The sequence below is a fragment of the Taurulus bubalis genome (assembly GCF_910589615.1).
Source record: "Taurulus bubalis genome assembly, chromosome: 3".
NCBI lineage: Eukaryota > Metazoa > Chordata > Actinopteri > Perciformes > Cottidae > Taurulus > Taurulus bubalis.
This window is the reverse complement of record NC_136591.1, coordinates 25311870-25325864: the sequence shown is the minus strand read 5'-3', so window position 1 is coordinate 25325864 and position 13995 is coordinate 25311870. Positions and strand designations below refer to the sequence as shown.

The window sequence follows — 13995 nt, the reverse complement described above, 5'->3', positions numbered from 1 at the left end:
ATGCACCAAACAGTTGTTTGCCAACCGCCAATAAACCTCAAAGAAGACAACCCTGCACACAGACAGGAATAACGGCCTGACGCAGTTAGCTGGGGGCTGTGCGTGAATTAGGTTACACCATGAAGTAATGGTGGACTGTGACCACTTCAGCGGACTTTGGATGCTGCCGTCCACGCCGACGTACAAGGTATGTGATCCGGGTCGTCGTGAAGTGTCGCTGCACGGTGCTGTGGGTTTTATTTGAGGAATGCAGCGGCCACCGAGCTCCACTTCTTCTTCCTGAGCCCTCTCGATGAACATGAACACTGCGTTTGACGAGGAAGCAGTGTCGTACATCTCCAACTGACAGTTATTTGTAAGAGTCATGGCGAACGACTTCGTGAAGACGTTCGTGCAGATGTGTAATTATCTCCAGGACCCGCGTCACGTAGCGAGGTTTCAATACATTTGTGGCGTTAAAGGAACATTTCCGGTTAAACCGAGCCAACCGGATGGTGGGGACTCGGAGACGAACTGTCCCGGACTGAGGAAGAGGGTGCACCAGGGAGGACCGAGCCTGGACGCGGGTGTTGGCAATGGGTCGACCGCGCCGCAGGTTAACGGGATGCCGGGTGACGCACCAGTGGATCCGGACACCACCAGAGCGAAACCCCTGCGGAGGAACTCCCTGACCGGAGATGTGGGTCAAGAGTTCCTGATCCAAAACCGGTTCCTTTTCTACCTCTTCACGTTTGGCACCGAGCTGGGCAACGAGATGTTCTTCATCGTCTTCTTCCCCTTCCTCTTCTGGAACATCGACGCCCTGGTCAGCCGGAGGCTCATCGTGGTCTGGGCCTGGAACCTGTTCGTGGGTCAGTCCACCAAGGACATGGTCCGCTGGTCCCGGCCGGCCTCCCCGCCCGTCGTGAAGGTGGAGGTCTTCTACAACTCCGAGTACAGCATGCCGTCCACGCACGCGATGACGGGGACCGCCATCCCCTTCTGTCTCTTCATGCTCACCTATGGACGGTGGCAGGTGAGCGCACTTATTAAACACTGATCCCAGAGCGTCACATTTAAGTAAAAACCACTGAAGGTGTAGAAATGTAACCTACAGCATGAATGCAGAAGGAGGCAAAGCTGGATCACCAGCAGGGTCAATGGGTCAACTGCTCCAGGGGCCCCAAAGGCCACATGTTTACAGTCAGGTACATTACATTTCATTTAGCTGACGCTTTTATCCAAAGCGACTTACAATAAGTGCATTCAACCATCAGGACACAGCAAGAAAGGAAAGTATAATTTCTTCAAGAAAGCCGACTCACAAAGTGCTATAAGTAATTGCTACTAAAGTGCAACTAAGGTGCTAAGTAGTGTGTTATAATTACATGTATTGGAAAGCCATCAGTTAAAGCTAAAATTACCTAGTTGAAGAATTGATTAGTCTATTTACAGAAACTCTTTTGTCATCAATAAGTCCTTCCACTATTAAAAAAAAGAGTAAAAAGCACAAACGCCCACAATGCATCGATTTCTGTTTTTCTTGGTCTTCTGATATGATGCTGAATACATATCTTTAGGGTTTGGACTCCTGGTCAATTGTGTTCTTACAGATAATCTAAAAGTGCAGCTCTGATTTGCTTGGTTATACTAAAGTACTGAAACATAATAAAAGCTCACGGATTTCCCGAAGGAAATTATTCAGGTGGTAAGACACCCAGACTTTTTAGTGTTTTAATTACTTTAGTGTGAAAATATTTTATCATGTCAACGCCAGCTCGGAAACTTTGACCTGACGTGAAAAGTAAGGTGTCTCCTAAAAAAAAAAGTCAGTTGATATTATGCTTACATGGTGCATATTTGTGATTTAATAACACAAACTACCCAAGACACTGCAAACCAGGGGAGTATTCCAGCTGACCCAATGGGTTCTTAAACACAACAGGATATATACGAGCTGCACAGAGTGAGAGGAAAAAGGAATAGTAACTAATTTGGTCAGTGGGTCTGTCTGGACAAAAGGAATGGAAAAAAACCAACACAGACTGCCTTGGAATTATTCTTAATATTAGTCCCGTATGAACTTAGAGCCAAAAACATTCTTCTGTTGAAACATAACAGGGTGTGTCAGGAGTTCAGGCGAACTGTGAAAAGTCTGTTCAGATTTTTAGATAAACAAGACTCACCATTCATTCTACATTGTAAGTCTCACACACACACACACACACAGAGGGAGAGAGAATTTGGCTTAAGGGAAGTGAAAGTATCAGTAAACATTTTGAACAAATGGACAACAGTGCAAAGGAACAAAGTAAGGGAGGGTCATTTCTTTTATGAAATGAAGTCACTAATTATCTTTAATTTTCTAAGTAACTTAATGGCAAACCAAAATGAAACTTTGCTTGTGGGTTTCTGTGGCCTCTGCACGATCTGCCCTCGGCTCATTTGTGAGGCAAGAATCCCCTTCAGTCTGTTGAGTTGTCGTCATGAATAACGTTAGTTTATTTAAAAGTTGAACCCCAACCTTCATGTAATGATACAATTAAAATCCCTAAGTGATTCCATGTATTATCCTTCTGATGAAATCCCATGTGTCAAACTGATGTAGTAATCTCTTAGTTAAATCAGCTTGCCTCTGCATCTTGTGTGCACACAGTATGTTTAATGCATTAGCACAATTGCCCCCAGAATAAATGTGCCTAAATGCTATTTTTGTTGTTGTACACTTGCATAAGATCTTTGAACTTTGAACTGCCTGAACTCTTTTGGTGTCATCAAGTTCACTGAAAGTTGAAAAACTGCCACATTAAAGAGAAAGAGGTTACAAAAAGATAAGATTCAGACCATAAACCACTTCTAAGACGGGAGGAAGTGTGAGCTTAGCACCTGTTTTTTATCTCTCCGACACCATGAAATTGATATTGGTAGTTTTGTAAAATTTCACGATTGACATGATGATTCCCATCAAATTTGCTTCACACGCTTATGCTCCTCTCGGGTCAACTGTAATAATAATATTAATACGTTTATTTATAAAGCACATTTCGCAGACAAAGGTCACAAAGTGCTGTACAGGAGTCGGGCCAAAAACATTTCCACAGTTAAAAGGCACAGTAAAAAACACATTAAAAGATGGAGCACAATAAAACAAATAGTGAAAATAAATAAATAAAAACGGATAAAAAGCAGGTCATAGCAGGTATTTAACCAAACGGCAGCGTAAACGGGTATGTTTTTAGTTTTCTAAAAAATGGTTTGTTTTTTGACCAAATACCTGCTAAATAAATGACATTCCCACTAGCTTCTGCTGCACGTTGTGATTAGTGTTATTTAACAAATGTCAGCATGCTAACATGAGAGAAGCTAAGCTAGCACATGTGGTAAACATTGAGAAAAATGTAGTCCAGCAAAATGGGTCGATGAGCTTACTGATGAATCGGAAAACTACGATGTAACCCTATTGTGTTGAATGCTCATCTTCAACCACCTTTCTAAAATATATAATTAATATTCTTTTATTACATGTGATTTTGTTCCTAGTATACCTTCCTCTTTGGCTTTTGTGTGGCTCTCAGCTGGAGTGTCCTGGTGTGTGTGAGCAGAGTCTACATGGGGATGCATTCTATTTTGGTAAGTATATTAATTACATAATATTTAATAACTAATCCCTCACTGAAATATGAATAAAAAGAGTTGCTGCTCTCCTTGAACGCTGAGCATTCACTGACACTGTTTATGTTCTATAACAACAACAACTGACAACTCATGTTAAGTTTGCAATCAAAATGCAATGAATCAAAAAAAGGGCTTTCTAAGACTTTGTGTATCCAGCATGTGTGTGTGTGTGTGTGTGTGTGTGTGCAAATGTGAGTATAACGTGGTATTTATGCATAGTTTACAATGATTTGTGTCTCTGTGTTGCAGGAGGTAATAACAGGCTTCCTCTACAGCCTTCTTATTCTAGCCTTTTTCCAGCCAATTTTGGAAAAGATCGACAACTTCTACATGATGAACCACTTTGCTCCTCTTGTGATTATCGTGTCCCACGTGAGCCTCGGACTTGTAGCTTTCTCTCTGGATTCCTGGAGCACCTCTCGGGGTGATACAGCTCAGGCTCTGGGCACCGGGGCCGGCGCTGCCATCGCTACCTATGTGAACTATCAGCTTGGGCTGCTGCTGGATCCACCGCTGTCCTCACTTCCTCTGACTTTACCACCAATCAGCACTAGTTTAGTGGCTCTCGCTCTGCTTCGCTTCCTCATTGGAGTTGCGGTTATCCTCATCACGAGAATGGTTATGAAAGCGGTGACTATTCCGTTCCTATGCCGACTGTTTGGGCTGCCTTCAGATGATGTAAGACAAGCGAGGCAGCACATGAAAGTAGAGCTGCCGTACCGTTACATTGTCTACAGTGTTGTTGGTTTTAGTTGTGTCTGTGTGGGGCCTCTCATCTTTAGGATCTTAAACCTTGCCTGAGTGTTGTGTGCAAACTGTCATTTACTGCTGACATGTTCACCTTGTGGTGAAGGCAAAGAGCACTTGGAAACATGCTGCTGGTTTCGACACAAGATAAGGTTCCATTTCTGAACTACAGAAACTGATTTAAAGTATAAATTGATAATCTGTTTTTTTTTATTGTCAATATTCCTCTGCCAATGCTCAGGGTGACATGTTTCTTCATTATGATGAGCATTGGCACTGTATTTTATACTGAGTTGGTCCCACACACACACAGACACACACACACACCATTCTCACACTGTGAATGCACCAACATCCGCTGTGGAAAATAGTCCACAACAAATAGTTAAACAAAAGTAATTACTTCTATCAAAACTCCATCTGTTTTAAGGAATAATTTAGCCTTTTTTAAATTAAAGTATATATTTATGACCATTTTTAAAAGATTTTCCTTTTTATTAGGGACCAGTGTGCTTTGGGGCCCAGAGACACAAACTATAGGAAGTAGGAAAGCATTGATACACCAAAGCATTGTTGGTTTTAGCCTTTTTGATGAGATCTATTAACAACAACAATATAGAACATCACCAGTCTTATCTGTTAAGATCCACCTGTGGTTGACACATTTAAGGGTTACCTGGAACTTTGCAAATAAGGAATCTAACAAATGTGCTGTCATGATGCTTGCATTCAATAATGAGGAATATATTGTTCATTTCCATCATTGATTGATATATATATATATATATATATATATATATATATATATATATATATATGAACATGTTATTGGATTTCAGAATGAACCAAAATATGATTGGTAATGTATGAAGTCACTTCAGTTCAGTTGTTGCCGTGCTTAAATACAATCAGCCTGCAAGTTAACAGGCGTCGGGCTAGTTGCACAATCTCTATTTAAAGACTATTTAAAGGTATGTTGTATCATAAAGATTGTTTCTGCATTATCATAGTCGTTATCTATATCATTACCACTTTTCTTTTTTTACATTTGTTGTGCTTGTTTCAAAAAACTATAGTAATTGTGGGTCAAGTATAAATTAAGTGCTCTGAATAATTGTTTGAAAGCTTAAAATTAATATAAAATATTTTTGATAAAGTATTTTGCAATTTTTTCCTAACTTCTGCTGAATTGTTGCTGTAGAAAAAAATCTAAATATATATTATTCATACTTGATTTTAAGAATCATATTTAGGCAGCTTTTCAGCTGGCCTTCCTTAAACTACAGTATATTCAAATAAATTAACCCTCACACTGAATGTTTTAATTGTTTGTTATTTGCTGTTTTAATGTCTCAGTGATTTGCTCTACTGTTTATGTCTGAATTGTATTGCCTGAGCATTTATACTAAGGACTCATCAATATGTACAGGTCTATTATTACCATCCATTCCCACGTCTGTTTTTTGTTGTGCAAGGATTGTATCCTTTTGGAAAATAAATAAATATGGAAACAAGGAAATTAAAACCTTCCAAAAAAACCCACATTTTAAATGCATTTTATTTTTAGAACCTGAATACTGTCAATCAATAAGTGAATGGGATCTTAGACCATTTTGTATTATGCGTTTGAGTACTGTGAATATTATACGTTGCGGACATAAGACTTTTTGCTGACTGGAAAACATTGGACCTGTCATTAAGAAATTAAAAATGAGAAATAAATGTAACTAACTTATTTTGAAATTAGTCTTAACAAGTTGGCAATAGAAAACGTCGAGTCAAACAATTGTTCAAGGCAATTCAGCACAATATTTGTATCTTTAATATTTATATGTGAAGTACTGCAAAAAATCCAGAACAGCATTTTTGTTTTGTCAATAGTGAGGGAAAGTACGCAGTGTAGTGTCATGTGTTTTAATTCCTGAACCAAAATAGCACTTTGGGTTCATACCTAACCTTTAAACAATATAGATAAGGTTTTACATCTAGCCCAATCAGTAGTCTTCTCTGTGTTCCATGAATTGAACTTTCACAGAGGGTAGCACATGGCCTGACTTTACCTGTGCAATCTTGTACCATTATGTATTTAGCAGCTAATGATACATTTAAGCAGTTAACATCAGTATTTTAAGCGAGTAATATTCAAAAGAAATTGAATCAAGTATAAATTATAAGAAACATTTTTTTTTTTTTACATAGTTGTTTTTATAATTAGATATTATTCAAGCAGTATGTCCAAGCCTTTCAAGTATCTATCTCCACGCTCTCTGAACTGGGCCGCACCCACAAACATTAACATCCTTTTATTTTTTTTAAGAGAAATAGTACTGTGTGTTAATATTATTCATATTAATATGATTGTGTACTTTTATTTTGATACTTTAGCAACCTTGTTTATAAATTGTTTATACATATATATTTTTAAATATATGCCAATAAAGACACGTTTAATTGAATAAAAATAAGTATGCCAATAAAGCTATGTTTACTTGAATAAAGGAATTATGCCAACAAAGCCACGTTTAATTGAATTGACAAATCCTGCAACTGTTCAGGCATGTATCTACTGTTTGCACTAATGGTTTTGTAATAAGCTTGTAAAGACTACTTTTGTACCTTTTATTTTGAAAAAACACCGGAAGTTGGGACTTTTACTTTCACCTACCAAACATCCGCCTAACCTACACAGTGGAGTAGCAATGCAATGGTCGGTGAGACGATGCTGAAGTTAGACAACATTAAAGCTAATTCGTGCTGCCGTGATAAGTAATAGAGACGGACATGTTTGCTGTTTTGTTTAAGTTTGTTCGCCAGGTGAACGTTGTCACTGTTACCTAACGCTTACTGTTTTAATCGTTGGTTAACGACGTCAGTTTGAAGGTAGCTCAACCTGCGGGCCGATCTTCGCATAAACCAAGTCCGAGAAACGCACGAGGAGTCTGTGAAAAGCATCAGCTCGTCTCCTGCCAGAGTGCCGATGCCTTGTTTGGAAAAGTCAAATGGCAGAGTGACCAAAAGGTAAGACTGAAGCTCCGCGTGCGAAGTGTGTTTGTTGATTGCTCGTTCCAAGAAACACCACGTGACTTTATTGCAACACTGTATTTGGGAGGCAAGTTTAAAAGATGGTATGAGGGGAACTTGTGTAATCAAACAAATATCTCACTGTTCATCATGTGACCACAAAATGTAAATGAATGTACATGTTGTTTCTAATATAAATGTGTTTCTGTGCATAGACCTAAATTGGACTGGACGTTTGTTCAGAGGTTCTGCAGCATTCAGAAGGTCCTGTTCCCATCATGGACCAGCCAAAGTGCCCTGATGTTTGGGACACTGCTCGCAGTCACTCTCACAGGTAGCTGCTGTTCATAAAGGTTATTTGAAGAGAAGTAGTGTGATGGCCAAAAGGGGAAATGAATTATCACATTCAGATGGCCAACAAATGAAATCTCTCTCGCATTAATCCTCATCACAAGACGCATTCAATGCCTTTTGACGTTCCTTAACTATTCTTCAGATAACACTGGTATACATCTCACCAGTAGCTCAAAGGTTGGCTCAAAGGTTGCCTAACTTCCCTATATTGTTTTACAAGTCTTTGTTGTCCCATCAATGCGCTAACGCATCTTTTGTCTTCCTGTTATCAGAGCAGCTAATCATTTACCAGGTGGGTGTCCTCCCGAGTCACTTCTACGGTGTGCTGGCAGACAAAGATTACTCGGGCTTCCAGAGTCTGGTGGGCACAGCTATGGTGCTCATCGTGCTCAACTCCACAGTAAGTTGAAGGAGCAGTTGGTGGTGGCACAAGTTGACTTACTGATAATAGTCGCCCAAATGTGCCGAAAGAGATCAACCTTTTGGAGGTCATTCTTACGATTTGACTTGATTTGACTGTATGTGTATTTTTCCTTGTGCCCAGCTCTGATGGTGTGCCGATTTAGGGGATTCAATAAAGTGTCAATACAAAGATTACTTTTACGCTTTATCCAGGAAGTAAACTTGTTGGTTATTGTGCAGAGCAATGTCACGGAAACCTTACTACGATACTTAATCTTACTATCATTAAAGGAATATGTCGCCCAAAAAGAAGAGCTATGTGAGACTTTTTTTAAGGGATGTTTTGGAATAGTTTGGCTGTGGTTAATCGTGGCTCCCATTTGTTTAGATTAATCAAAACTTCTTTGTTTATCTTGGAGGCAAAATAAAGTTTTCTCCAAGAAATTAAAGGTAACACAGTGTGAGCAATTTGTATACAAATGATCATTTTCTGGGTAAAGAAACTCTTTAAGGGTATTATAGTTCAACTTTGGTTATAATTGGGAAAAATCCAATGTTGCTAATACTGTACATTATGTGCCTGGATGTATATTGCTGAAACAAAAGAAACAATTGGGTACATTGTTATTTTATTGTCTGACATTTGATTTTGGATAGCGTAAATATTTATTTCCCCACATTGGTTTTTAATTGAACAGCAGCAGCAGGCCTCTTCTGAAATATGAGGAATCATATGATGTTTACTCTGGTTAGTCTCACAGGGATCATCATAGTTACTATTTATTGTCTCTCTGTTACTTTACTCTGATAGATCTCTCTTTCTCTGTGTTCCTCTCTTCCTCTCCCAGTTGAAAAGTATCGACCAGTACATTTGCAATCTGATGTACGTTAGCTGGAGGAGGATGCTAACGGAGAGCCTCCATACATCCTACTTCCAGGGCCGAGTCTATTACACACTCAATGTTCTCAGAGAGGAAATAGACAATCCGTAAGCTTTATTGGTTTTCCTCTTTATAGTCTTAAGCCTTTTTTATTTTTAAGAATAGAATTGTATATGCAATTTCAATTCCTCAACAAATCTGTCAACTGAAAGTTGTTTTTGTGTAGATCACATGGCAGAGTATAGAATATATTAAACATCATCACAAAGTGGAATCATGCAATTAGTTTTCTGTGTAACTTGCAGAGACCAGCGAATCAGTCAGGACGCAGAGCGGTTGTGTAAGCAGATGAGCACCATGGCGAGTCGTTTGATTGTATCACCGTTCACGCTGGCTTACTACAGCTACCACTGCTTTTATAGGTGAGTTTGTTGCGTACCGAGGAAACTGGAACACGTCGCACTCTTCAACATTTAACGGCTCCTCTGAAGTTGAAGCATCATCAGAGACATGCATTGTGTGCTATTAAGAAATCATGTTATTACAGCCACATTTGCCATTATTTGTACTTGAGAGGCAGAAGATGTGCTCTTTCTCTGTGGTTTAAGAGACGAGAAAGTTTACTGTCGTCAGTGACTCTGAGCGGACAACAGCCACGATCCCTATGTGTCTGATCCAGCTCCAACTCTAAAGTTATTTAAATGTTTTTTGTTAAATGTGAGGCTCTATTTTTGCACTGTAACTTTTATTTCTTTGAGTATTATCTTTTGTATACTTTGGGTCCTTTTCATTTTATTCAACTTCATGAAGTTGTAATGTATTTTCCTTAATGTATTTGTCACGTTGTTTTAGTACCTTTTTTATGTAAAGCATTCTGAATTGCCTTTGAGTTGTATAAATAAAGTTGCTTTGCTTTGCAGCACCGGCTGGATCGGTCCTGTGAGTATCTTTTGCTACTTTGTGATCGGGACCATTGCCAATAAAATCCTCATGGGGCCGATTGTGTCGACTCTGTTTGAGCAAGAAAAACTGGAGGGGGACTTCAGGTAGGTTCAGTCTGTAAGTTCTGTAAGTCACGACTAAAAGTGTTTTTCCTGAACTCTGAGAGTAGCAGGCTATTTTGTCAGCTATATCTGACGCAAATCCTGTCCGTGTTTTTTTTAAGGACATTTGTCCTTTTGTTAAACGGAAGTATCTGTCAACTTTGGCCCAGTGCTTTTTGCCTCTTAGGAAGTAACACAGGATGTGTGTCAGCTATGAAAGAGGAATTTATTCCAACTATCACAAGTTAAAACAATTTTATTTTGTGTTGACGGGGAACAGTTGAATGAACATTTTGTTAAATCGTTGGGTTGCTTGAAAGTAAAACATATTTTTTGAGATATGTTTTTGTATCTCCAGATTCAAGCACATGCAGATCCGTGTCAATGCAGAATCTGCAGCTTTTTACAGGTGAGGCACAAACACATGAGTTATATACTAAAGTCAACCTTTTCTCATTTTTTTTCTGTCTTGTGAATCGATCATGCCTGCAAAGTTCTGACAATCATAACCTACATAGAAAGTATGGTGTACTGTGATTAATCGGAATGGTTCTGACCCACCAAATCACACCGATCACGGAGTGAAAGCAGTACAAGTTGGCAAAAATGCTGCTGTCTGTGTTTCTAGAGCCGGTAAAGTGGAGCGCATGAGGACCGACCGCAGACTGCAGACTCTGTTAGAAACTCAGAAGAGTCTAATAAACAAAGAGCTCTGGCTTTATAGTAAGAACATCCTACACAGCTCCACTCACAGGCTCACATATTTCATTAATTGCTATGATTGAACCTATTAATCTCTGACTTCTCCTCTCACAGTCGGGGTCAACACGTTTGATTACCTTGGCGGTTACCTCAGCTACATTATCATCGCCATCCCGATCTTCACTGGTATCTATGATGGTCTCACTCCTGGGGAGCTCAGTGCACTCATCAGTAAGGTAAGCATCCTTTTTTCCATCCCTACTACTTAGAACTTTCATTCCTTAAAAACTGTACCTTTCTTAAAAAAAAATAAGAACCCTTAATAATATGGCCAGAGAGGTAAAACATGTTTGTTGTCCCAGACTAAATGTGAATGTGTCGCTACTGTAACCAATAGGTGGCAGCAAAGGCCTTCTCTTCTGATTATAAACATGCTGAGCTTGAATACCTCTTGTTAGAGATCTCACTTCTAAATGTGTAAATAAGTAATATTGTAGCTTCAGAACAGTCTCCAACACATGTAAATCTGCACATGTAAGTATTATCATCAGCTAGTATTAAACAATCTCTTATGTGCTGTTATCCAATGTGCCTCATTGTTACTGCCTTTGTATTCTTTCAATATAATCTAGTCTCTTATTTACTCTCTGCTCTGGTTCTCCCTCTCCTTGTTCATATTCAGAACGCCTTTGTGTGCATCTACTTGATAAATGGCTTCACGCAGCTAATAGACCTGTCAACCACTCTGTCCGATGTGGCTGGATACACCCACAGGTATCGCACTGCATACTTAAATTCACTTCCCGTAGGACGGATGATGACAGCCGCATACATGCATGCCATCCACTTTTCTATCACTGAAATCTTGGTGTGTGTGGGGGTTGTGGTCAGGATTGGGGAGCTGAGGGAGGTGATGGATGACATCCTACGCAAGCAGTGTGACTATGACCCAGCATCAGGGGAAAACTACGACTTTGACAGGTTTGTGTGAGCACTTTCACTTTGATCTCTGCTGCAAAAAAAGTATAGTTGGATTAAGAAGAATAAAGAAGATGGCAAATTATATAAGTGCTTGTAACAAAGGTTTTCAGTCTCTAAATGCTCTTCGTTTTTTTTCAATCTGATTTCTCCATGCAGTGACTTCAACATCCATGCGGGCCCTGCAGACACTGCCTTCATCCTGGACCACCTTTCATACAAATCTCCTTACTCAGACAAGTTGCTGGTGGAGGATCTGAGTCTGAAAATCAGCCAGGGAACAAATCTACTGGTGGTGGGGAACACGGGCACCGGCAAGACGTCACTATTGAGGGTCCTCAACCGACTCTGGGAGGCACAAAGCGGTGAGAGAGCAGCGAGAGGGAGGCTGTTGACAAAGTTAAAGAAAATTATGACGTTTGATTGTAATGTGAGCGAAGATATGACTGAAAGAGCTCAATGAGAAGGTTTAGCATGTAATAATGATGCAATTGAAAAAGGGTAAAACTGTAGCCTGTTTTGTTCACATATTTACATTGAAAATACTGTTCTCATAAGTTGCCTTATGACAACCGTCGCCCGTCTCCTCAGGTTTTGTCCACATGACCACATGTTTCGGGCCCAGAGGAACCATCTTCCTGCCACAGAAACCTTACCTGACTGATGGCACACTGCGGGAACAGGTGGCAGTCTTGATTTTTTTTATGTTTCTCTATAAAGCTTGTAATTTATTAAATAATGAATGTATAGATGATAAGTTAACCAAAGTGCTAATATCTACCAAAATCAACTAACTTAAATGGAACTCTCTTCCCCAAAGGTGATCTACCCATTGAAGGATATTTACCCTGCATCAGGTATCACTCTGACTGAACTGGATATTAAACTGTTAAACGGGCTATACATGTGAATTTATTTAATGCTGTTGGATATAATTGGTCATCTGAGTTGATGATAGTCATATTGTGAGTTTGCTTTTTTTCAGGGCCAGTGGATGATGACAGAATTATACAATTCCTGGAACTAGCTGGAGTGGTGAGTGGCTTTATCCCACAGTGTGTGTATATATATTTTTCAACTTAAATCTGCAATTTGATTTGCTAAATTGTTTGTTCACCTTGAATATTTCACCACTATTTAGAATTTGATCAAACACTAATCCTAAATCAAACTTCTGTCTGTGCTCCAGTCCAGTCTCCTGAAGCGGACAGGCGGGCTGGATGAAAAGGTGGAATGGAACTGGTAAGAAGAAAAACATAACAAAGTGAAACAATAAACGTGTTCATTTAGTCTTCAGATCTGAACTAGTTTTGTTCTGCAGGTATGATGTTCTATCTCCAGGTGAAATGCAGCGTCTCTGCTTTGTTCGTCTCTTCTACCTGCAGCCCAAATATGCAGGTGTGTGTTGTTCCTGATTTCTGTAATGTATTCATGAAAGCATCTGAGGATGCAAAGACCTTTTAGGATTCTGACACTGCAGTTTCAGGGGCGCTAATCTCGCCTACATTTCATATTTATCATTTGCACATTTTCATCCTTGGTTCCAGGTGAACCAAACTGGAGTTTTAGTCAACAATTTAACATTTTTGTTGGCAGTGTTGGATGAGGCCACCAGTGCTCTGACAGAGGAGGCAGAAGCACAGCTGTACCGGACCTGTAAACAGCTCGGCATGACTTTGGTCAGTCTGGGACACCGCAGCAGCCTGGAGAAGGTACTGCCAACCAAAAACACACAAGTTTCATGTCCAGCATGAAACCAAAAGAAGGGCTTTGTTTTAGTTTACACAAATGAAGAAACTGGACAATCTGACCTCAAATTACTGTTGGAGGAACCATTTTTATTGGATTTTTTAAAACTTGAGTATCTCTTAGCAATGCTCACTATACATAATTCTGCATAATGCTAGGTTAAAGTTACATTATTCAGTCCACGATTCTCTGAACGGTATGAAGTTTGAAAGTCCATGATTATTTGGTTTCAATATTCTTAACTTCTTTTTTTATCCTACCATGTCTTGCTTTTTTTCAAATCTGTTTTAAATCTACAAAGGACATTAACTCCCTTTTTTTTGCAGTATCATGATGTCCAGTTGAAACTGTGTGGAGGAGGCTTGTGGGAGTTAACCAAGTTAAAAGGAGGCACCAAGAGCCTCAAAGAAGAAGAAACACCGTGACTGCAAGGGTTGTTTCTTTGAAATCCTGGACATGCAGGA

General features: G+C 39.5%; 2 protein-coding genes across 2 annotated transcripts; both read left to right on the top strand.

Moving 5' to 3' along the window:
• Window positions 1-364: 364 nt before the first annotated feature.
• On the top strand, window positions 365-4455 carry LOC306733869 (sphingosine-1-phosphate phosphatase 1-like; the record flags this gene model as incomplete). Its single annotated transcript, XM_079215179.1, has 3 exons — window positions 365-1015; window positions 3520-3609; window positions 3904-4455. The coding sequence occupies 3 exons, from the start codon at window positions 365-367 to the stop codon at window positions 4453-4455; spliced, it is 1293 nt and encodes a 430-aa protein (XP_079071305.1).
• Window positions 4456-7334: 2879 nt separating this feature from the next.
• On the top strand, window positions 7335-13990 carry abcd4 (ATP-binding cassette, sub-family D (ALD), member 4). Its single transcript, XM_079214700.1, has 19 exons — window positions 7335-7419; window positions 7638-7756; window positions 8049-8176; window positions 9027-9166; window positions 9365-9481; window positions 9980-10105; window positions 10461-10511; window positions 10731-10825; window positions 10919-11040; window positions 11487-11578; window positions 11696-11785; window positions 11942-12147; window positions 12374-12465; window positions 12603-12639; window positions 12768-12817; window positions 12972-13024; window positions 13104-13180; window positions 13379-13494; window positions 13858-13990. The coding sequence occupies exons 1-19, from the start codon at window positions 7379-7381 to the stop codon at window positions 13954-13956; spliced, it is 1851 nt and encodes a 616-aa protein (XP_079070826.1). The 5' UTR covers window positions 7335-7378; the 3' UTR covers window positions 13957-13990.
• Window positions 13991-13995: the final 5 nt, after the last annotated feature.

Coding starts and splice junctions, on each gene's coding strand:
- abcd4 (XM_079214700.1), top strand. CDS start 7,379: ATGCCTTGTTTGGAAAAGTCAAATGGCAGAGTGACCAAAAG. Junction 9,167..9,364: donor AGAGAGGAAATAGACAATCC/GTAAGCTTTATT, acceptor TGTAACTTGCAG/AGACCAGCGAATCAGTCAGG. Junction 12,466..12,602: donor ATGGCACACTGCGGGAACAG/GTGGCAGTCTTG, acceptor TCTTCCCCAAAG/GTGATCTACCCATTGAAGGA.